We start from the raw sequence: 25362 nt of genomic DNA on the forward strand, positions 1-25362 counted from the left end.
CCTGAGGTTTGAACAGATGATATTTTGCCTGCCATGAACACTGAGTGGTCTCTCTCAGACAATACTTACTAGTGACATGCAACTTACATGATTTGCATGAAAATGACTATTCAATATGGCAAAGTTAATGTATTGGTTAGCTTCTCCCAAGACATCAGTAGGCACATTGAACTTTCAACTAATCTGTGCGCACTGACAGATGAAACAGCACTATTTCCCGCTCGGTACATGGTTTTCGGCTGTTTGAGGTAATGTAAAACACATTGCTGGAAGTAATACTTGCCTTCTTTTAGAACCACAAGAAAAATATAGCATTTGGGAATCACAATAAAATGAAAGCTTTTTAAGAAGGTCATAAAGACCTTGAGAGGCCCTTAGTCACAGAACTGTAGAGTGCTACACTGAATCCGAGACGTTTCGGTAGCGTCAAGGGACCCAAAGTCAGTTGGTGCACTACCCATTACAAGGGGCTATGTGGCACAAGTATGCTACATATGAAGCAACATCTGATTCATTATTACCCTAGCATTTATTTACGATAGGACCTATTGAAATAATGAGAATTATCTGTTACCGTCTTTCACAAATATACAACTCAACGTCAAGCCTTTTGTGCAGGGTGGGCGATTAATCCCGGTTTTACAAGTTAATGGTTATGGAAGTCCAGTTCCCAACATTCCATATTTCACTCATTTCAGCCACCCTAAAATGATACTCTGTAAAATATTTTTGATCCAGAGCCAGTTGCTCGGAATTCTTCATATATGTGAACCGTTAACTTTCCGACATCTGCTGCCTCATTAGCGAGGTTACTACAGTATATTTATTGTACTGCAGCTATAAGGTAGACAGTTCCATTTTTTGTGAAATGTAGAAAAAGGAAATCTATATATATAAAGATATATTTGGACTTATCTTTTTTTAGGAAAATACACTACATGTATGTAAATGTACAGCAACAGTAATAAAACAACTCGCCTCCTAAACTTGTCTACAAAGAAATATTGTAGTAATTAAAACATATCTGTTATCTGTTACGAGTTTTAACAATGCAAAATCTATACTGTCCTGAATTTTATAAATCTCCTACCTGATGAGGCTGGTGTACAGTCAGAATGTCTTAAGTCTTATCGGAATCTTTTCCCACCTGATATTAAAATTGTATTAATATAGAATCCCGCTCTATTTATTAACTTACTAGTGTAAAATACTCATTTCAGTATCAGAAGAGAAAACTATACCATACTATTATACAACCATTTTGCCATGGATTTTTAAAGTATGTACATCAGCATCATCCGGTCTTCGAGATGCTTTGAATAAAATCTGCAGTTTGTATTGTGAAACCTAATGAGAAATTCTCGATAGAGTTACAATAAACCTACACATCTGGTTTTAGTATAAGAATATAGAGATAGCAAAGCTGAGTTTGTAGCTTGGGAAAATGTACTATTATATTACAACACATAATCTGTGCTTTTACATAATATTGATCTGAAGAGTTTAAGCGACCCAAGACCTTGTGACTAAAAAAGTGACTCTTGTACCCTCTGTTTAGCTCCTTCTGCTTGTTCTGCGCAGAGCAGCGGACATTTCTCCTGCTTCTAGAATTGTCACCACTGTGGCGTGGAGATTGCTGTGGTAGGTCTTAAATCATAACTCCCTGCCTTTCCTATCCTATCGCACCTTTAAGGCCGGGGTTACACTTGAGTCTCGCGTCTCAATACCCGGCACTGCCGCTGGCACTCGGGACCGGAGTGTGCGGCTGCATGTACAGTCATGGCCAAAAGTATTGACACCCCTGCAATTCTGTCAGATAATATTCAGTTTCTTCCTGAAAATGATTGCAAACACAAATTCTTTGGTGTTATTATCTTCATTTAATTTGTCTTAAATGAAAAAACACAAAAGAGAATGAAGCAAAAAGCAAAACATTGATCATTTCACACAAAACTCCAAAAATGGGCCGGACAAAAGTATTGGCACCCTCAGCCTAATACTTGGTTGCACAACCTTTAGCCAAAATAACTGTGACCAACTGCTTCCGGTAACCATCAATGAGTTTCTTACAATGCTCTGCTGGAATTTTAGACCATTCTTCTTTGGCAAACTACTCCAGGTCCCTGATATTTGAAGGGTGCCTTCTCCAAACTGCCATTTTTAGATCTCTCCACAGGTGTTCTATGGGATTCAGGTCTGGACTCATTGCTGGCCACCTTAGAAGTCTCCAGTGCTTTCTCTCAAACCATTTTCTATTGCTTTTTGAAGTGTGTTTTGGGTTATTGTCCTGCTGGAAGACCCATGACCTCTGAGGTAGACCCAGCTTTCTCACACTGGGCCCTATATTATGCTGCAAAATTTGTTGGTAGTCTTCTGACTTCATAATGCCAAGCACACGGTCAAGCAGTCCAGTGCCAGAGGCAGCAAAGCAACCCCAAAACATCAGGGAACCTCCGCCATGTTTGACTGTAGGGGCCGTGTACTTTTCTTTGAATGCCTCTTTTTTCTCCTGTAAACTCTATGTTGATGCTTTTGCCCTAAAAGCTCTACTTTTGTCTCATCTGACCAGAGAACATTCTTCCAAAATGTTTTAGGCTTTTTCAGGTAAGTTTTGGCAAACTCCAGCTTGGCTTTTTTATGTCTCGGGGTAAGAAGTGGAGTCTTCCTGGGTCTCCTACCATACAGTCCCTTTTCATTCAGATGCCGACGGATAGTACGGGTTGACACTGTTGTACCCTCGGACTGCAGGGCAGCTTGAACTTGTTTGGATGTTAGTGGGGGTTCTTTATCCAACATCCGCACAATCTTGCATTGAAATCTCTTGTCAATTTTTCTTTTCCGGCCACATCTAGAGAGGTTAGCCACAGTGCCATGGGCTTTAAACTTCTTGATGACACTGCGCACGGTAGACACAGGAACATTCAGGTCTTTGGAGATGGACTTGTAGCCTTGAGATTGCACATGCTTCCTCACAATTTGGTTTCTCAAGTCCTCAGACAGTTCTTTGGTCTTCTTTCTTTTCTCCATGCGCAATGTGGTACACACAAGGACACAGGACAGAGGTTGAGTCAACTTTAATCCATGTCAACTGGCTGCAAGTGTGATTTAGTTATTGCCAACACCTGTTAGGTGCCACTGGTAAGTTATAGGTGCTGTTAATTACACAAATTAGAGAAGCATCACATGATTTTTCGAACAGTGCCAATACTTTTGTCCACCCTCTTTGTTATGTTTGGTGTGGAATTATATCCAATTTGGCTTTAGGACAATTCTTTTTGTGTTTTTTCATTTAAGACAAATTAAATGAAGATAATAATACCAAAGAATTTGTGTTTGCAATCATTTTCAGGAAGAAACTGAGTATTATCTGACAGAATTGCAGGGGTGTCAATACTTTTGGCCATGACTGTATTTCTATGCAGCTATCCGCTCCGGTCCCGAGTGCCGGCGGCAGTGCCGGGTATTGAGATGTGAGACTCGTGCGAGTTTCTCGCAAGTGTGACCCCGGCCTAAGGCTTGTTTTAGATTTACTACTGCACTCCTCATTCTAATGAGACAGTCATCCTGGAAGCAGCAGAAATGGAATGCTGACCTGAGCAGAGGAGGCAGTGGTGGGCTAATGTAAGGCACCAGGTTAGATGATTGAACATGTAAAGTGTAGAGAAATTATATATATAATATTATGGAGCACTGCCAACTATGCTGCGATTGGCAGGATATTTCGGACGGCACGCACCCGTACAAGTCTATAGGTGTGTGAAAATCATCAGATGTCATTCGAGTGCAGTCCGACTCGCACAGAGTGTGAGAGATGTGGAGAAGATGGAGAAATTAAGTTCTCCATCTTCTCCGCACGGGTGATTCAATTCTCTCATGTGAAAGAACTGGATCACAGTTAAATAACACTCGGCGCACTTCGTAGCAAAATTTGAGCCAAGGCTCATTCGCATATAGCTTGACATTATACCTGAGGAAGACTCTAAGAAGTCGAAACCAGTTGTATTCTAGTTTGAATTAAAAATAAAAATCATCCTTGAATCTGAATATCAAGTTCCATCATCATCCTTCAGGAGCGTATATTGCTGGGAAAAACATTCACCAACTGTAGGAATGGAGAAAGCCCGGCTGTAACTACTGTGGGAAGGGAGAAAGCCCTGCTGTGACTACTGTGAGATGGGAGAAAGCCCTGCTGTGATTAATATCATAAGGGATAAAGCCCTGCTGTGACTACTATGGGAAGGGAGAAAGCCCTGCTGTGACTACTATATGAGAATAGAAAGCCCTGCTGTGACTACTGTGGGAAAGGAGAAAGCCCTCCTGTCACTACTATGTAAAGGGAGAAAGCCCTGCTGCGACTACCATGGGAAGGGAGACAACCCCGCTGTGACTACTGTGGGAAGGGAGAAAGCCCTTCTGTGACTACTATGGGAAGGTAGAAAGCCCTGCTGTGACTACTGTGGAAAGGGAGAAAGCCCTGCTGCGACTACCGTGGGAAGGGAGACAACCCCGCTGTGACTACTGTGGGAAGGGAGAAAGCCCTGCTGTGACTACTATATGAGAAAAGAAAGTCCTGCTGCGGCTGCTGTGGGTAGAGATTTGCAAGGGAATGTCTAATCTCAAAAGGGGATGTACTGATATGATTAATGTGGAAAGGACAGCACAAACTCAACTACAAGTGAGATGTCCTTCCTGTACATTGTCATTGAGAGATCTTCCGTGTTGCATCCTGTTCCTGTAAAATTTCACAGCTATTTATGTGGTATAGAGCCATGCTGTCATGTAGGGTAATGAGGAATATAAACTGGGCAGTCTGAGAGCGCCTAGGAAATCTCATAGAGTAAACTGCCTCCAAGATGCAGTTTTCTCTTTCTAGCTGGCGTTGTCACACCACCTGTCACGCCGCTCTCACCTGGGAGCGGAACCCCACACCCGGCATCACCACTTCCGTCGCCGCGGGCGCTCCGGGATTGCCGTCATGTGTGCATGCGCACCTCTCGTACTTAGTTTCATGGCTGCACAACGTTGCTAGTGCGCATGTGCTCTCTTCTCGTTCCTAGCTGCAGCCTTGTCCTCTCTATGGTCCTGGAGAACCTGACCCGGAAGTCCCTGTGCTCCTGCCCTATATCAGGCTACCTCTTCCTGTGGGAGGAGACTGATTATTGTTGTGCTTCCTGGCTTGGTCCTTGCCTGTCTGCTCTGTCCTCTGGTCCTCTGTTCCTGTACTCTGCCTTGTGCTCCGTTCCTGTACTCTGCCTTGCCGTGCTTCCCAGCACATGCTCCGTGCATACACTCTGCTCTGTGTTCTATCGTGCTTCATTGCACATGCTCTGCCTCTGCTCTGTGCTCTGTTTAAACTTGCACTCAGGCGTGCTCTCTGTGCACACTCTGTCTAAATCTGTACTCTGGCGTGCTGCTTTGCTCACACCCGGGTGTGCTTGTCTGTGCACGCCATACGTGCTCTCGTGTACCCACCTTGCACTATCCTGCATCTAGCGCACTCCTGTGTACATGCCTTGTATTGTCCTGTACTCTCCGTGCTCCCGTACACTCGCCCTGTATTGTCCTATACCCTGTGTGCCCCTGTGTCCACGCTTTGCACACTCTTGTACTCTGCACATTCCCTGTTGCTAGACACACTCGCTCGTGTCTCCTGTGAGCCGGCCACCTGGTGCCAGCAGTCGTACCTTACCCCCTTGGGCTTGCCCCTGACACTACCTGTATAGGGGGGGACCTCACTAGGTCAGCTCGCCCTGGGAGGGTTGGTGCCACTACCCAGAGGGTCTACTCCAGGAGTCGTCACAGGCGTATTCCACAGTGCATTACTCTGGGGCTCACAGTCTACATCCATTATCAGTAGGCTATGGAGTGCAGGAGGAAACCCAAACAAACACGGGGAGAACATTCAAACTCCCTGCAGACATTGCATGGAGATTAATGCTTAGATCCTGTAGGTATTCAAAAGCACATGAATATGATTTGGGACATGTAGTAGACGCTTTTCATTTCATATGACCAATTGGTTGATTTAGTCTTTCTGTTCTGTCTTCATACCTCTAGATGAGACACCTAATGAGTGCCTACACCTTATTTAGTCTGATGGCTCTATCATTTCTAAAACGCACATGGTTAGGATGTACAGTAGGGTATCAAGTCAGAGTTAGAATACCGTGAATCGCATGCTAGGGACTGCTCTGGCTGCAGAAATAGCCCTGAGATCAGAGATGATTAGAAAGATTAGTGATTTCCCTCCAAGAACACTTTAATACTGTTTTATGCAAATTCCGGTGGAATGTTCCTGTTGTGGGCAGCATGACCTGGAAGTGCCCGGGCAGCAGGAGGTAGAAAAATAAACTTTCACAGCTGGCACGGAAGGACCCATCCAGTTAATTAATAGATGCACTACTGAACCTATTATTATTATTAACTATTTCTGGTCGCCATCATCTCTATTCATGTTGGTACTGTATTTCACTAGCGATATAATTGTTGGTATCCCACTATATAAAGTACTACCCTACATGTAGTGTAGATATAGAGTCAGATACACTGTTTTATGCAATGCCACAATAAACTACTTTAAAAATATTATGACAATTACAACTAGTCTAAGTAGTTGTGATCACCGTGATATTTTTCATGTAGTTTATGATGACACTGATTGCATTTTTTCTTTGCAGTAACATTTAGATCTAATTCAGATGAGCTTATTTTACGTACGTGTGCTGTCCGTATGCAAAGCATATAGAAAGCACACAGACCACTGCAAGACAATGGCCTAATGGCATCCATTCTTTACAAATCCATTGCAATTCTTAACATAGAGAACAGTGTATGGCTTATTATTATACTTTATATTATTAATGTGCAAAACAGGTGATTCTACATAGTCCAGTTTTTCTGGCTGAAAAATGGCTGATTTTACCTACACTCATATGAACTCAGCTTGGTTAATACTTTATGTGAACTTATTAAATGTTGAAAAATCAGCAACTCTCATGGTTGGTGCCTAGATGTCTAGAAACCTATAGAAACATTAGCTGTACATTGTAGGGGTGAGGGAAATAACCACTATGCACTATGTCTATAGCTTGTTCGAAATATATGTTCGAGACCCGCGGCTGCAAGTCTCGCTGCTGTTTGACAGCCACAACACATGTAGGGATGGCCTATTTGTTAGCCAATCCCTGCTTGTGTTGTGGCTGTCCAACAGCCGCGGTGTCTCGACTGCTTGTGTTGTGGCTGTCCAACAGCCGCGGTGTCTCGAACATATTTTTCTAGCATGCCCAAGATACTTGGTTAGCACCCAAGCATGATCAGATAACATCTTTTATTGTAGCTACAATCAATTTCTTATCAGTATGATTTTAGAGTGCTCGCTCCCACGCTAAATACTGTAGTTAAGTGACGAGCAGGTCGCAGCTTAGTTTACTGTGGCGGGAGGGGAATCACCGGCAGGAGTTACCGGGACAGTGATGATAATGTGTGCAAACTGTAAAGCGCTGCGGAATATGTTAGTGCTATATAAAAATAGAGATTATTATTATTATTACCGCTCTGAGCAGGCAGAGATCAGCATCGGGCAGAAGAGGCAGGTAATTAGCATCTACCTACGGTACCTGTTAGTTTTTAGCCCCTTACACGAAAACAATAAAACTCCTAGACAACCCCTTTAAAGAATTCCCCTAGAAGTAAGACAGCAGTCCTTCTGTTCCTTCTACAGCTTCAAACCACATAACATTTTGAAAGACTGGGGTCATTTTTCTTATCCCTCAGCTGCCGTATGAAAGGTCCTTAGAAATGTGATTGACGGTAAGCCGAGCATGGATTACCTGGAGGGAGATCTGTTCAATTTGTTGATTTTATAAGTTTTATCTTGATACCTTTCACTGTAGAATTTCTAAAAGTATTCCCTGAAACCATTACCCCACCGGCGAAATAAGCTTTATCACTGTGAAAGTGAGAAGCACATCTTAAATTAGCCGACAAGCTACTTACTACATGCCTTACTAGCTTGTAATGAGTGTGACAAATGAGCACCTAATGAATAAACGATAAGCTATCAGAAGTGTGCGGCTCTGCTTGCACATTAAGATACCAGCGTGATCCTCTGGCCGTTTTTATTTTTCTATGTAATAAGAGGTCAGCCTTACATTTGCCAGATGTTATTCATATACATTCTTCGCATGCTTTCCAATTTGAGGATATAACTTGTGCTTGCCCTTGCTTTTTCCAGAGCCTGCCAATCATTTCCTAACCAGTTTCCACCTCTAGGATTTAGATGGCATAAATGTTTAAATCATTAGATGTAGAAATGTGCTACTCCTATCACGAATATACACATTATATGCAAAGTGTAGATGTATCGTACGTCCTCAGTGTATATAGAGGCTGAGCTTGAAATTAGAAACAGAATAGCTCTTTAGCTCGGATCCAATAGTAAAATGAGTTTTCCTAAATCATGTGCAGAACTGGGGAATGTGCAATATACTAGGGAAAGGGGGAGTGTGACTTTTTAATGCGTACAGAATGCACTTAATTGCATTTTATGTCCCATCTTTATGTAATGAAACGTTATGCAATTTTCTTATATATGTTGCTCTCAGTCCCTCGCCATTTCCACGCAGCTTGACCGGATCAGGATGTGTTTTCAGTCTCTGAATGAAAGCAAGAATGTTTCCATTCACAGACAGGCTGTGTTCAGACCCGTTCTTTGAGTTCCGATTCCATGTTCCGTTTTGCTAAGGAGCTCATATACAGTAGAAAATGGGTCTGCTGCAAAACAGGTGCAACCCGAAAAAGAAGGGACTTGTTTACTTGTTTACTAGAATTGGGGCTGCCCGGATTCCATTTCTGAACACAGAATTTGTTCCCTTCAATGAGCAGAACCAAATTGAAATCAGTCAGGCTCCATTACGGTCAATAGGGCCTTTCTGCTTTTGTTTGAATCCATTTTGTAATGCATCTTTTTTTCCCATGAATTCTGTTTCTCTGTTCCTAAACTGTAACTTAACTCAAAACACTCAAAGTTGATATACAATGATAAATACGCTCTTCAGCATTGAAGGAAGAATGTAAAAATCGTAGAAATATGGAAATCACATGATGGATAGAAATGTTAATGATATGGAAATTATGAAAAAATGGAGTCAACATTTTTGAAACATTTCAATTTATTCAGTATCAAGTTTAAACGCCACATGAAGAAATACACCCACTTACATGATAAGACATGCTATCATTGAGGTTAGTAATAATTGTCAGAAGAATAGAGCAATAGAGCGGCCACTCTGAATGCATTTGTGCGCATAAATCAAGATCTGCTGCTAAAGGTCTCTTTGCATTTGCTGACCAATGATGTGCTGCAGGGCCGGCGTCAGCACTCGGGCAAGTGCCGGGGCCCTGGAGAGATGGGGGGGCCCACTCACGCTGTCTGGTATACTGTACATAGCTCCCAACTGTCGACGCCACGCCCCCCATGCACCGACCCCATCCTCGCCCTCCCGGAACGACCCACCGCAGCCCCTCACAGCCAGCAACCACCGCTAGGCTGCTCTCTTCTGTACGCACAGAACCTGTGATGAGGTCACAGGAGGGGGGGAGTCAGTGGTCACATGATCAGGGGCCTCGGTGTCTGACTGCAGGACTATGCTGTGCTGGTTGTCATGGTGCTGGATGAGGCAAGTTTATGTGTGGGGTAAGGAGGTGTTTAGAGGGTGGATGTAGCAGTGCCGCATATGTATGAGGTGTGGGGAGCCATGTGTGTCCGAAGTGTATGGAGCGCAGCCGTGTGTACGAGGTGAGGGGAGCCATGTGTGTACGAGGTGTGCGGAGCCGCGTGTGTACGAGGTGTGCGGAGCAGAGCCGCGTGTGTACGAGGTGTACAGAGTGGAGCCACGTGTGTACGAGGTATGCAGAGCAGAGCCGCGTGTGTATGAGGTGTGGGGAGCAGAGCCGCGTGTGTACGAGGTGTACGGGGCGAAGAGGGATGTGTACGAGGTGTTCGGAGCGGAGCCGCATGTAAACGAGGTGTACAGAGCGGAGCCAGATGTGTACGAGGTGTACGGAGCGGAGCCGGGCCGTGTTTGTACGAGGTTTACGGAGCGGAGCCGTGTGTGTACGAGGTGTACAAAGCTGAGCCATGTGTTTACGGAGCAGAGCAGAGCCGGGTGTGTACGGAATGAAGCCACATGTGTATGAAGCAGAGCCGCATATGTACAAGGTGTACGGAGCGGAGCCGTGTGTGTACTAGGCATAAAAAGCAGAACCATGAGTGTATGATGTGTGTGGGGCCGTGCGGGTACGAGGTGTATGGTGGGGAGCATTCATACCTCCCAACTGTCCCAGATCCAGCGGGACAGTCCCGATTTTGAGAGAGAGACTGCCCCAGCCAGGAGCTTACTTTTCCCGCAGACACAGGAGTACATGGCGGAGCCCCGAGGAGCACTTTAAAACTTGCACGTGACGTTCTACCGGAAGTGACGTGCTGGAACCTGACCGGAAATGAGGTAATTTCGGGAGGAGATTGTGACGGAACCATGGAGGAACTTCAGGGAATGCTTCAGATCCATCACCATGTCTTCCTCTGACAGCGCGAATTGTCGGGATCGCCTTTGAATTGGGGATGCCGGCCATGTGAGTGGATCATGATATGTCTTGCATCGGGAGGCTCAGGTGGACGCTACAATGGGAGCCGGGCTGCTATGGTATCTTTATAGAATATTTCTTTCTCTCTCTGTTTCTTTCTCTCTGTTCTTTCTTTCTCTCTCTGTTCTCTTTCTTTCCCCTCTTTCTTTCTCTCTGTTCTCTTTCTTTCCCCTCTTTCATTCTCTCTGTTCTTTCTTTCCTCTCTCTCTGTTCTTTCTTTCTCTCTCTCTGTTCTTTCTCTCTCTGTTCTTTCTTTCTTTCCCATCTTTCTTTCTTTCTCTCTCTGTTCATTCTTTCTTTCTTCCCCTCTTTCTTTTTCTTTCTTTCTTTCTCTCTCTGTTCTTTCCCCCTCTTTCTTTCTCTCTACCTCTGTTCTTTCTTTCTTTCCCCTCTTTCTTTTTTTCTCTCTCTCTGTTCTTTTTTTTCTGTCCACTCTTTCTTTCTCTCTCTCTGTTCTTTCTTTCTCTGTTCTTTCTTTATTTCTTTACCCTCTTTCTTTCTCTCTCTCTCCCTCTCTGTTCTTTTTCCCCTCTTTCTTTCTCTCTCTGTTCTTTTTTTTCTGTCCACTCTTTCTTTCTCTCTGTTTTTTCTTTCTTTACCCTCTTTCTTTCTCTCTGTTTTTTTCTTTCTTTACCCTCTTTCTTTCTCTCTCCCTGTTCTTTCTTTCCCCTCTTTCTTTCTCTCTCTGTTCTTTCTTTCACCTCTGTCATGATCCAGGTTGGATATGACAGAGATAATGCACAAGTAACCTTTTTTTTCCTTTGGCTGTGTGTTTCTGTTCTAGTTTGCCCCCCGTGGCCTTTAGGATTATTGCATTGTGGTGTCTTTGGTTCTAAATTTGCCCCCCGGTGATGGTGAGCGTCATTGCACTCTGTTTCTTTAGTTTTGTGCACGTAATTATAAAACAGGTGTGATTGCTCTATAGAAGAGTGTCAGGTGTGGTAATCACTGTTGGTGATAAGTCCTCAGTTACAAGCAAGCCTGGGTGAAGGATGGAGCTGAAGAAGAGTCCCAGGCAGCTCAGTGAGAGTCCTGGAGTGGCAGCTATGGTGTCTGCGAGGAGGGCTGGCATGGCTTGGTGGAATTGCAGCTATGGTGTCAGCAAGGAGTTCTTGCATGGCTTGGTGGAGTTGCAGCTATGGTGTAGAGCTGCACTCATGATGCTGGACTCGGTTGCTGGAAAGCTGGACTCAAGATGCTGGACTCTTTTGCGGGAAAGCTGAACTCATATGCTGGACTCTGTTTCTGGACAGCTGCACGCAGGTGGTGGACTCTGTTTGCTCCAAGGCTGCACTATGGTGTTGGATCCAGTCGGAGGAAAAGATGGACGCAGGTGGTGGGCTCTGTTGCTGGGAGCGTAAGCAACAGAGCAAAGCTAAGTGGTGTTTCCCTGTTTTGTCTCTTTTCCTTATGTGTGTTTTAGTGCAGTGGTGGGATTAGTTTCCGCACCAGCCATTACACTAGAAAGGGGTAGGTGGAGGGCGTGCTAGGGTTTAAAGGTATCCTGAGTGGCGCCCGGTGCGGAACCGGCCTAGGGAACGTTAGGAGTGTAGAGACACTGACTCAGGGGAGTGCAGGAGGTCTCCACTTCCCCATTCCCTATCGCAGGGCCACCATTGTTATTGTTACCCAGGTTTTCCCTTTTATTGTTTAAATTCGCCTTACTGGAGGTGGGGTTTCCAGACATACGCGTATTTCTGTTGGAGGCAGCGTATCCAGCTGCACGTTTTATTATTTAAATTCGTCCAACTGGAGGCGGTGTATCCAGGGTCACGCGTGTCATCTAAATCTGCCCTGCTGGAGGCGCTGTGTCCAGCCACACGTGACCGTGACAACCTCTTTCTTTCTCTCTCTATTCTTTCTTTCCCCTCTTTCTTTCTCTTTCTCTCTGTTCTTTCATTCACTCTGTTCTTTCTTTCTTTCTCTTTCTTTCCCCTCTTTCTTTATGTCTCTCTCTAATCTTTCTTTGTTTCTCTTTCTGTTCTTACTTTCTCTCTCTCTCTGTTCTTCCTTTCTTTCTCTCTGTTCTTTCTTTCTTTCTTTCTTTCTTTCTTTCATACGTACACTACTAATCAATAGCCTCCTTCACATGAACGTGTTTTGCCACAGAGCGTGTGTCCGTGTGGATCACATGCGTGTCCGTGTGATCCACACGGAGATAAGTTCGTTTTTGGCCGGCACCACGGATGCCACACGGCATGAATCGTGGTATATGTTAAAGGGGAGACCCACTGAGACTCTTTCGCCTGGGGCCCTCAAAAACCTGGAGCCGGCCCTGATGTGTTGGATGGGAGAAAAGTCTGCAGACTTTGCAGGCCATTATAGTATCTTTCGAACACAAAGACTGCTCATAGTAGCATGGACAACTTGCGTCCTAGCGTAATCATGTAGAAAAATGGCTTCTGGGACACTTTGGAGAAATGATCGTACCACTGGTTCCACCACCTAAGCAATGTAACGCCAAGCTGTTTGTGTACCTAGAATGAAGACTAGAGGGGTCTGGCTACTGTACATTATGCCACTCCACATCATAATCCCAGGAGAAGAACTGATGTGATGTTCCCTAGTGAAGGCTCCTTCATGTGGTCTTGTCAAATTTGAAGAATTAAATATATAGCACATATGAGATGTCATTGCAATTACAGTGTGAGCTGCCAGGAGGGAATCTTGATGATTTTTATACCCAAGTGCATTAAAAGTAGCAGAACATTCCTTAGTCAACCATTAATAACCTCATTGATAGCAGCCAAGGGGTGTAAGTGTGTATTTCTGCAAGTGATGCTCATACTTGATACTGAATAAAATTAGATGCGTTGAATTTTTTTTTTCATTTGGTGAGTTTCAGAATTCCACCACTTTTCCTTCTTGGTGTTGCAATTTCAATGTTAAAGAGTGTGGAATATCACATATAATGTCATTTATTAATGATTAATACCTGGACTACGCCTTTTTAATTAAATAGTAAAATATACTCACCCCTTGTACCGCCGTTGTTCCAGCGATGTCGGCACAGGAGACCCGTGGCTCATGTGACATTGATATGCCATGTGGGCCTTTGTAGGCAATCAGCTGTGCTATTACTTTCTTCGGACGAGCCTCGGACAAGTGGAAGAAGTAAGAGCGAAGAAGCCCAATAGCGGCTACGGTTTGGCTGCAGGGCTCATATGGCATAATAATGTTAAACGACACCCGCGAGACTCAATGCCAATATTGCAGGAATGGCAGCGGTACGGGAGGTGAGTATATTTTATTTATACTTTACCAGGGAGACTATTTCATTTAAAATGGGGTTGTCTAAGTGGTAATCATTAATTAATGAAAAGACTTATATAATTCTACTGTCCTTAACATTAAATATAACTTTTTAAGATTACAAGGAACACTACTTCTTTTATAAAGGTGTTTACATCATTTTTAATTCTCCCTGGGTCAAAGGAAACATTCAAACTTTTTAGTATGTGATTTGGATGTTGACTGAGCTGTTGGTTTATTTTTCAGGTTCATTACGCTGGTGCTGCTGATAGTGTGGTGCAGTTTATCTTCTACCAGCCAATCATACATCGCTGGAGAGAAACTGACTTCTTTCCATGCTCGGCATCTTGTGGAGGAGGTAACTAACCCTAAACTTTATACTAACGTAACATTCACGGTTTTCAACCTAGTATTCTAATTTTTCTGGACAACTGAACCCAAATTTACGGACAGTCCCAATTTCTACGGACATTTTGCCATGCCCCCCATTAATATGAAACCCCCACAAAAACCACGCCCCATCACAACATCCTGGATACAAGCAGATACTGAGAGTTACACCCAATATATAGGACAGAATTGGTTCTGTGCAGTGTATATATACAGAATAATACAGGTACTGAGAATTACACCCAGTATACAGGACAGGAGAAGTGGTACTGTGCAGTGTATATATACAGAATAATGCAGATACTGAGAATTACATCCCGTATACAGGACAGGAGAAGTGGTACTGTGCAGTGTATATATACAGTATAATGCAGCTACTGAGAATTACACCCAGTATACAGGACAGGAGAAGTGGTACTGTGCAGTGTATATATTCACAATAATACAGGTACTGAGAATTACACCCAGTATACAGGACAGGAGAAGTGGTACTGTGCAGTGTATATATTTACAGTACAGGTACTGAGAATTACACCCAGTATACAGGACAGGAGAAGTGGTACTGTGCAGTGTGTATATACAGAATAATGCAGATACTGAGAATTACACCCAGTATACAGGACAGGAGAAGTGGTACTGTGCAGTGTGTATATACAGAATAATGCAGATACTGAGAATTACACCCAGTATACAGGACAGGAGAAGTGGTACTGTGCAGTGTATATATTCACAATAATACAGGTACTGAGAATTACACCCAGTATACAGGACAGGAGAAGTGGTACTGTGCAGTGTATATATTTACAGTACAGGTACTGAGAATTACACCCAGTATACAGGACAGGAGAAGTGGTACTGTGCAGTGTGTATATACAGAATAATACAGGTACTGAGAATTACACCCAGTATACAGGACAGGAGAAGTGGTACTGTGCAGTGTATATATACAGAATAATGCAGATACTGAGAATTACATCCCGTATACAGGACAGGAGAAGTGGTACTGTGCAGTGTATATATACAGTATAATGCAGCTACTGAGAATTACACCCAGTATACAGGACAGGAGAAGTGGTACTGTGCAGTGTATATATACAGTATAATGCAGCTACTGAGAATTACACCCAGTATACAGGACAGGAGAAGTGGTACTGTGCAGTGTATATATTCACAATAATACAGGTACTGAGAATTACACCCAGTATACAGGACAGGAGAAGTGGTACTGTGCAGTGTATATATTTACAGTACAGGTACTGAGAATTACACCCAGTATACAGGACAGGAGAAGTGGTACTGTGCAGTGTGTATATACAGAATAATGCAGATACTGAGAATTACATCCCGTATACAGGACAGGAGAAGTGGTACTGTGCAGTGTATATATACAGTATAATGCAGCTACTGAGAATTACACCCAGTATACAGGACAGGAGAAGTGGTACTGTGCAGTGTATATATACTGAATAATACAGATACTGAGAATTACACCCAGTATACAGGACAGGAGAAGTGGTACTGTGCAGTGTATATATTCACAATAATACAGGTACTGAGAATTACACCCAGTATACAGGACAGGAGAAGTGGTACTGTGCAGTGTATATATACAGTATAATACAGCTACTGAGAATTACACCCAGTATACAGGACAGGAGAAGTGGTACTGTGCAGTGTATATATTCACAATAATACAGGTACTGAGAATTACACCCAGTATACAGGACAGGAGAAGTGGTACTGTGCAGTGTATATATTTACAGTACAGGTACTGAGAATTACACCCAGTATACAGGACCGGAGAAGTGGTACTGTGCAGTGTATATATACAGAATAATGCAGATACTGAGAATTACATCCAGTATATAGGACAGGAGAAGTGGTACTGTGCAGTGTATATATTCACAGTACAGGTACTAAGAATTACACCCAGTATACAGGACAGGAGAAGTGGTACTGTGCAGTGTATATATACAGTATAATACAGCTACTGACAATTACACCCAGTATACAGGACAGGAGAAGTGGTACTGTGCAGTGTATATATTCACAATAATACAGGTACTGAGAATTACACCCAGTATACAGGACAGGAGAAGTGGTACTGTGCAGTGTATATATTCACAATAATACAGGTACTGAGAATTACACCCAGTATACAGGACAGGAGAAGTGGTACTGTGCAGTGTATATATTCACAATACAGGTACTGAGAATTTCACCCAGTATACAGGACAAGAGAAGTGGTACTGTGCAGTGTTTATATACAGAATAATACAGATACTGAGAATTACACCCAGTATACAGGAGAAGTGGTACTGTGCAGTGTATATAGAGAATAATACAGATACTGAGAATTACACCCAGTATACAGGACAGGAGAAGTGGTACTGTGCAGTGTATATATACTGAATAATACAGATACTGAGAATTACACCCAGTATACAGGGCAGGAGAAGTGGTACTGTGCAGTATATATATTCACAATACAGGTGCTGAGAATTACACCCAGTATACAGGACAGGAGAAGTGGTACTGTGCAGTGTATATATTCACAGTACATGTACTGAGAATTACACCCAGTATACAGGACAGGAGAAGTGGTACTGTGCAGTGTATATATTCACAATACAGGTACTGAGAATTACACCCAGTATACAGGAGAAGTGGTACTGTGCAGTGTATATAGAGAATAATACAGATACTGAGAATTACACCCAGTATACAGGACAGGAGAAGTGGAACTGTGCAGTGTATATATTCACAATAATACAGGTACTGAGAATTACACCCAGTATACAGGACAGGAGAAGTGGTACTGTGCAGTGTATATATTTACAGTACAGGTACTGAGAATTACACCCAGTATACAGGACAGGAGAAGTGGTACTGTGCAGTGTGTATATACAGAATAATGCAGATACTGAGAATTACATCCCGTATACAGGACAGGAGAAGTGGTACTGTGCAGTGTATATATACAGTATAATGCAGCTACTGAGAATTACACCCAGTATACAGGACAGGAGAAGTGGTACTGTGCAGTGTATATATACTGAATAATACAGATACTGAGAATTACACCCAGTATACAGGACAGGAGAAGTGGTACTGTGCAGTGTATATATTCACAATAATACAGGTACTGAGAATTACACCCAGTATACAGGACAGGAGAAGTGGTACTGTGCAGTGTATATATACAGTATAATACAGCTACTGAGAATTACACCCAGTATACAGGACAGGAGAAGTGGTACTGTGCAGTGTATATATTCACAATAATACAGGTACTGAGAATTACACCCAGTATACAGGACAGGAGAAGTGGTACTGTGCAGTGTATATATACAGTATAATACAGCTACTGAGAATTACACCCAGTATACAGGACAGGAGAAGTGGTACTGTGCAGTGTATATATTCACAATAATACAGGTACTGAGAATTACACCCAGTATACAGGACAGGAGAAGTGGTACTGTGCAGTGTATATATTTACAGTACAGGTACTGAGAATTACACCCAGTATACAGGACCGGAGAAGTGGTACTGTGCAGTGTATATATACAGAATAATGCAGATACTGAGAATTACATCCAGTATATAGGACAGGAGAAGTGGTACTGTGCAGTGTATATATTCACAGTACAGGTACTAAGAATTACACCCAGTATACAGGACAGGAGAAGTGGTACTGTGCAGTGTATATATACAGTATAATACAGCTACTGACAATTACACCCAGTATACAGGACAGGAGAAGTGGTACTGTGCAGTGTATATATTCACAATAATACAGGTACTGAGAATTACACCCAGTATACAGGACAGGAGAAGTGGTACTGTGCAGTGTATATATTCACAATACAGGTACTGAGAATTTCACCCAGTATACAGGACAAGAGAAGTGGTACTGTGCAGTGTTTATATACAGAATAATACAGATACTGAGAATTACACCCAGTATACAGGAGAAGTGGTACTGTGCAGTGTATATAGAGAATAATACAGATACTGAGAATTACACCCAGTATACAGGACAGGAGAAGTGGTACTGTGCAGTGTATATATACTGAATAATACAGATACTGAGAATTACACCCAGTATACAGGGCAGGAGAAGTGGTACTGTGCAGTATATATATTCACAATACAGGTGCTGAGAATTACACCCAGTATACAGGACAGGAGAAGTGGTACTGTGCAGTGTATATATTCACAGTACATGTACTGAGAATTACACCCAGTATACAGGACAGGAGAAGTGGTACTGTGCAGTGTATATATTCACAATACAGGTACTGAGAATTACACCCAGTATACAGGAGAAGTGGTACTGTGCAGTGTATATAGAGAATAATACAGATACTGAGAATTACACCCAGTATACAGGACAGGAGAAGTGGAACTGTGCAGTGTATATATTCACAGTACAGGTGCTGAGAATTACACCCAGTATACAGGACAGGAGAAGTGGTACTGTGCAGTGTATATATTCACAATAATACAGGTACTGAGAATTACACCCAGTATACAGGACAGGAGAAGTGGTACTGTGCAGTGTATATATACTGAATAATACAGATACTGAGAATTACACCCAGTATACAGGGCAGGAGAAGTGGTACTGTGCAGTATATATATTCACAATACAGGTGCTGAGAATTACACCCAGTATACAGGACAGGAGAAGTGGTACTGTGCAGTGTATATATTCACAGTACATGTACTGAGAATTACACCCAGTATACAGGACAGGAGAAGTGGTACTGTGCAGTGTATATATTCACAATACAGGTACTGAGAATTACACCCAGTATACAGGAGAAGTGGTACTGTGCAGTGTATATAGAGAATAATACAGATACTGAGAATTACACCCAGTATACAGGACAGGAGAAGTGGAACTGTGCAGTGTATATATTCACAGTACAGGTGCTGAGAATTACACCCAGTATACAGGACAGGAGAAGTGGTACTGTGCAGTGTATATATTCACAATAATACAGGTACTGAGAATTACACCCAGTATACAGGACAGGAGAAGTGGTACTGTGCAGTGTATATATACTGAATAATACAGATACTGAGAATTACACCCAGTATACAGGGCAGGAGAAGTGGTACTGTGCAGTGTATATATTCACAATACAGGTGCTGAGAATTACACCCAGTATACAGGACAGGAGAAGTGGTACTGTGCAGTGTATATATTCACAGTAATACAGGTACTGAGAATTACACCCAGTATACAGGACAGGAGAATTGGTACTGTGCAGTGTATATATTCACAATAATACAGGTACTGAGAATTACACCCAGTATACATGACAGGAGAAGTGGTAATGTGCAGTGTATATATTCACAATACAGGTACTGAGAATTTCACCCAGTATACAGGACAGGAGAAGTGGTACTGTGCAGTGTATATATTCACAATACAGGTACTGAGAATTACACCCAGTATACAGGACAGGAGAAGTGATACTGTGCAGTGTATATATTCACAATACAGGTGCTGAGAATTACACCCAGTATACAGGACAGGAGAAGTGGTACTGTGCAGTGTATATATTCACAATAATGCAGGTACTGAGAATTACACCCAGTATACAGGACAGGAGAAGTGGTACTGTGCAGTGTATATATACTGAATAATACAGATACTGAGAATTACACCCAGTATACAGGGCAGGAGAAGTGGTACTGTGCAGTGTATATATTCACAATACAGGAGCTGAGAATTACACCCAGTATACAGGACAGGAGAAGTGGTACTGTGCAGTGTATATATTCACAGTACAGGTACTGAGAATTACACCCAGTATACAGGACAGGAGAAGTGGTACTGTGCAGTGTATATATTCACAATAATACAGGTACTGAGAATTACACCCAGTATACAGGACAGAAGTGGTACTGTGCAGTGTATATATTCACAATACAGGTACTGAGAATTACACCCAGTATACAGGACAGGAGAAGTGGTACTGTGCAGTGTATATACAGAATAATACAGATACTGAGAATTACACCCAGTATACAGGACAGGAGAAGTGGTACTGTGCAGTGTATATATACAGTATAATACAGCTACTGAGAATTACACCCAGTATACAGGACAGGAGAAGTGGTACTGTGCAGTGTATATATTCACAATAAAACAGGTACTGAGAATTACACCCAGTATACAGGACAGGAGAAGTGGTACTGTGCAGTGTATATATTTACAGTACAGGTACTGAGAATTACACCCAGTATACAGGACAGGAGAAGTGGTACTGTGCAGTGTATATATTCACAATAATACAGGTACTGAGAATTACACCCAGTATACAGGACAGGAGAAGTGGTACTGTGCAGTGTATATATTTACAGTACAGGTACTGAGAATTACACCCAGTATACAGGACAGGAGAAGTGGTACTGTGCAGTGTGTATATACAGAATAATGCAGATACTGAGAATTACATCCCGTATACAGGACAGGAGAAGTGGTACTGTGCAGTGTATATATACAGTATAATGCAGCTACTGAGAATTACACCCAGTATACAGGACAGGAGAAGTGGTACTGTGCAGTGTATATATACTGAATAATACAGATACTGAGAATTACACCCAGTATACAGGACAGGAGAAGTGGTACTGTGCAGTGTATATATTCACAATAATACAGGTACTGAGAATTACACCCAGTATACAGGACAGGAGAAGTGGTACTGTGCAGTGTATATATACAGTATAATACAGCTACTGAGAATTACACCCAGTATACAGGACAGGAGAAGTGGTACTGTGCAGTGTATATATTCACAATAATACAGGTACTGAGAATTACACCCAGTATACAGGACAGGAGAAGTGGTACTGTGCAGTGTATATATTTACAGTACAGGTACTGAGAATTACACCCAGTATACAGGACCGGAGAAGTGGTACTGTGCAGTGTATATATACAGAATAATGCAGATACTGAGAATTACATCCAGTATATAGGACAGGAGAAGTGGTACTGTGCAGTGTATATATTCACAGTACAGGTACTAAGAATTACACCCAGTATACAGGACAGGAGAAGTGGTACTGTGCAGTGTATATATACAGTATAATACAGCTACTGACAATTACACCCAGTATACAGGACAGGAGAAGTGGTACTGTGCAGTGTATATATTCACAATACAGGTACTGAGAATTTCACCCAGTATACAGGACAAGAGAAGTGGTACTGTGCAGTGTTTATATACAGAATAATACAGACACTGAGAATTACACCCAGTATACAGGAGAAGTGGTACTGTGCAGTGTATATAGAGAATAATACAGATACTGAGAATTACACCCAGTATACAGGACAGGAGAAGTGGTACTGTGCAGTGTATATATACTGAATAATACAGATACTGAGAATTACACCCAGTATACAGGACAGGAGAAGTGGTACTGTGCAGTGTATATATACAGAATAATACAGATACTGAGAATTACACCCAGTGTACAGGACAGGAGAAGTGGTACTGTGCAGTGTATATATACTGAATAATACAGATACTGAGAATTACACCCAGTATACAGGGCAGGAGAAGTGGTACTGTGCAGTATATATATTCACAATACAGGTGCTGAGAATTACACCCAGTATACAGGACAGGAGAAGTGGTACTGTGCAGTGTATATATTCACAGTACATGTACTGAGAATTACACCCAGTATACAGGACAGGAGAAGTGGTACTGTGCAGTGTATATATTCACAATACAGGTACTGAGAATTACACCCAGTATACAGGAGAAGTGGTACTGTGCAGTGTATATAGAGAATAATACAGATACTGAGAATTACACCCAGTATACAGGACAGGAGAAGTGGAACTGTGCAGTGTATATATTCACAGTACAGGTGCTGAGAATTACACCCAGTATACAGGACAGGAGAAGTGGTACTGTGCAGTGTATATATTCACAATAATACAGGTACTGAGAATTACACCCAGTATACAGGACAGGAGAAGTGGTACTGTGCAGTGTATATATACTGAATAATACAGATACTGAGAATTACACCCAGTATACAGGGCAGGAGAAGTGGTACTGTGCAGTATATATATTCACAATACAGGTGCTGAGAATTACACCCAGTATACAGGACAGGAGAAGTGGTACTGTGCAGTGTATATATTCACAGTACATGTACTGAGAATTACACCCAGTATACAGGACAGGAGAAGTGGTACTGTGCAGTGTATATATTCACAATACAGGTACTGAGAATTACACCCAGTATACAGGAGAAGTGGTACTGTGCAGTGTATATAGAGAATAATACAGATACTGAGAATTACACCCAGTATACAGGACAGGAGAAGTGGAACTGTGCAGTGTATATATTCACAGTACAGGTGCTGAGAATTACACCCAGTATACAGGACAGGAGAAGTGGTACTGTGCAGTGTATATATTCACAATAATACAGGTACTGAGAATTACACCCAGTATACAGGACAGGAGAAGTGGTACTGTGCAGTGTATATATACTGAATAATACAGATACTGAGAATTACACCCAGTATACAGGGCAGGAGAAGTGGTACTGTGCAGTGTATATATTCACAATACAGGTGCTGAGAATTACACCCAGTATACAGGACAGGAGAAGTGGTACTGTGCAGTGTATATATTCACAGTAATACAGGTACTGAGAATTACACCCAGTATACAGGACAGGAGAATTGGTACTGTGCAGTGTATATATTCACAATAATACAGGTACTGAGAATTACACCCAGTATACATGACAGGAGAAGTGGTAATGTGCAGTGTATATATTCACAATACAGGTACTGAGAATTTCACCCAGTATACAGGACAGGAGAAGTGGTACTGTGCAGTGTATATATTCACAATACAGGTACTGAGAATTACACCCAGTATACAGGACAGGAGAAGTGATACTGTGCAGTGTATATATTCACAATACAGGTGCTGAGAATTACACCCAGTATACAGGACAGGAGAAGTGGTACTGTGCAGTGTATATATTCACAATAATGCAGGTACTGAGAATTACACCCAGTATACAGGACAGGAGAAGTGGTACTGTGCAGTGTATATATACTGAATAATACAGATACTGAGAATTACACCCAGTATACAGGGCAGGAGAAGTGGTACTGTGCAGTGTATATATTCACAATACAGGAGCTGAGAATTACACCCAGTATGCAGGACAGGAGAAGTGGTACTGTGCAGTGTATATATTCACAGTACAGGTACTGAGAATTACACCCAGTATACAGGACAGGAGAAGTGGTACTGTGCAGTGTATATATTCACAATAATACAGGTACTGAGAATTACACCCAGTATACAGGACAGAAGTGGTACTGTGCAGTGTATATATTCACAATACAGGTACTGAGAATTACACCCAGTATACAGGACAGGAGAAGTGGTACTGTGCAGTGTATATACAGAATAATACAGATACTGAGAATTACACCCAGTATACAGGACAGGAGAAATGGTACTGTGCAGTGTATATATACAGTATAATACAGCTACTGAGAATTACACCCAGTATACAGGACAGGAGAAGTGGTACTGTGCAGTGTATATATTCACAATAAAACAGGTACTGAGAATTACACCCAGTATACAGGACAGGAGAAGTGGTACTGTGCAGTGTATATATTTACAGTACAGGTACTGAGAATTACACCCAGTATACAGGACAGGAGAAGTGGTACTGTGCAGTGTATATATTCACAATAATACAGGTACTGAGAATTACACCCAGTATACAGGACAGGAGAAGTGATACTGTGCAGTTTATATATTCACAATACAGGTGCTGAGAATTACACCCAGTATACAGGACAGGAGAAGTGGTACTGTGCAGTGTATATATTCACAATAATGCAGGTACTGAGAATTACACCCAGTATACAGGACAGGAGAAGTGGTACTGTGCAGTGTATATATACTGAATAATACAGATACTGAGAATTACACCCAGTATACAGGGCAGGAGAAGTGGTACTGTGCAGTGTATATATTCACAATACAGGAGCTGAGAATTACACCCAGTATACAGGACAGGAGAAGTGGTACTGTGCAGTGTATATATTCACAGTACAGGTACTGAGAATTACACCCAGTATACAGGACAGGAGAAGTGGTACTGTGCAGTGTATATACAGAATAATACAGATACTGAGAATTACACCCAGTATACAGGACAGAAGTGGTACTGTGCAGTGTATATATTCACAATACAGGTACTGAGAATTACACCCAGTATACAGGACAGGAGAAGTGGTACTGTGCAGTGTATATACAGAATAATACAGATACTGAGAATTACACCCAGTATACAGGACAGGAGAAGTGGTACTGTGCAGTGTATATACAGAATAATACAGATACTGAGAATTACACCCAGTATACAGGACAGGAGAAGTGGTACTGTGCAGTGTATATATACAGTATAATACAGCTACTGAGAATTACACCCAGTATACAGGACAGGAGAAGTGGTACTGTGCAGTGTATATATTCACAATAATACAGGTACTGAGAATTACACCCAGTATACAGGACAGGAGAAGTGGTACTGTGCAGTGTATATATTTACAGTACAGGTACTGAGAATTACACCCAGTATACAGGACAGGAGAAGTGGTACTGTGCAGTGTATATATTCACAATACAGGTACTGAGAATTACACCCAGTATACAGGATAGGAGAAGTGGTACTGTGCAGTGTATATATTCACAATACAGGTACTGAGAATTACACTCAGTATACAGGAGAAGTGATACTGTGCAGTGTATATATTCACAATAATACAGGTACTGAGAATTACACCCAGTATACAGGACAGGAGAAGTGGTACTGTGCAGTGTATATATTTACAGTACAGGTACTGAGAATTACACCCAGTATACAGGACAGGAGAAGTGGTACTGTGCAGTGTATATATTCACAATACAGGTACTGAGAATTACACCCAGTATACAGGACAGGAGAAGTGGTACTGTGCAGTGTATATATTCACAATACAGGTACTGA

At 42.2% G+C, this 25362-nt stretch overlaps 1 protein-coding gene across 2 annotated transcripts in view; it reads left to right on the top strand.

Moving 5' to 3' along the window:
- The window catches only part of ADAMTSL1 (ADAMTS like 1), a 487614-nt gene that overhangs the window by 244861 nt on the left and 217391 nt on the right, over nt 1-25362 (top strand). For both annotated transcript variants that reach the window (XM_073552482.1, XM_073552481.1), the window contains exon 8: nt 14143-14254. In XM_073552482.1, the coding sequence (XP_073408583.1) occupies nt 14143-14254 (112 nt within the window). The remainder of the gene's footprint in view (nt 1-14142; nt 14255-25362) is intronic.

The sequence above is a fragment of the Dendrobates tinctorius genome, unplaced genomic scaffold (genome assembly GCF_039654945.1).
Source record: "Dendrobates tinctorius isolate UK_male_01 unplaced genomic scaffold, ASM3965494v1 ptg000191l, whole genome shotgun sequence".
Lineage (NCBI taxonomy): Eukaryota > Metazoa > Chordata > Amphibia > Anura > Dendrobatidae > Dendrobates > Dendrobates tinctorius.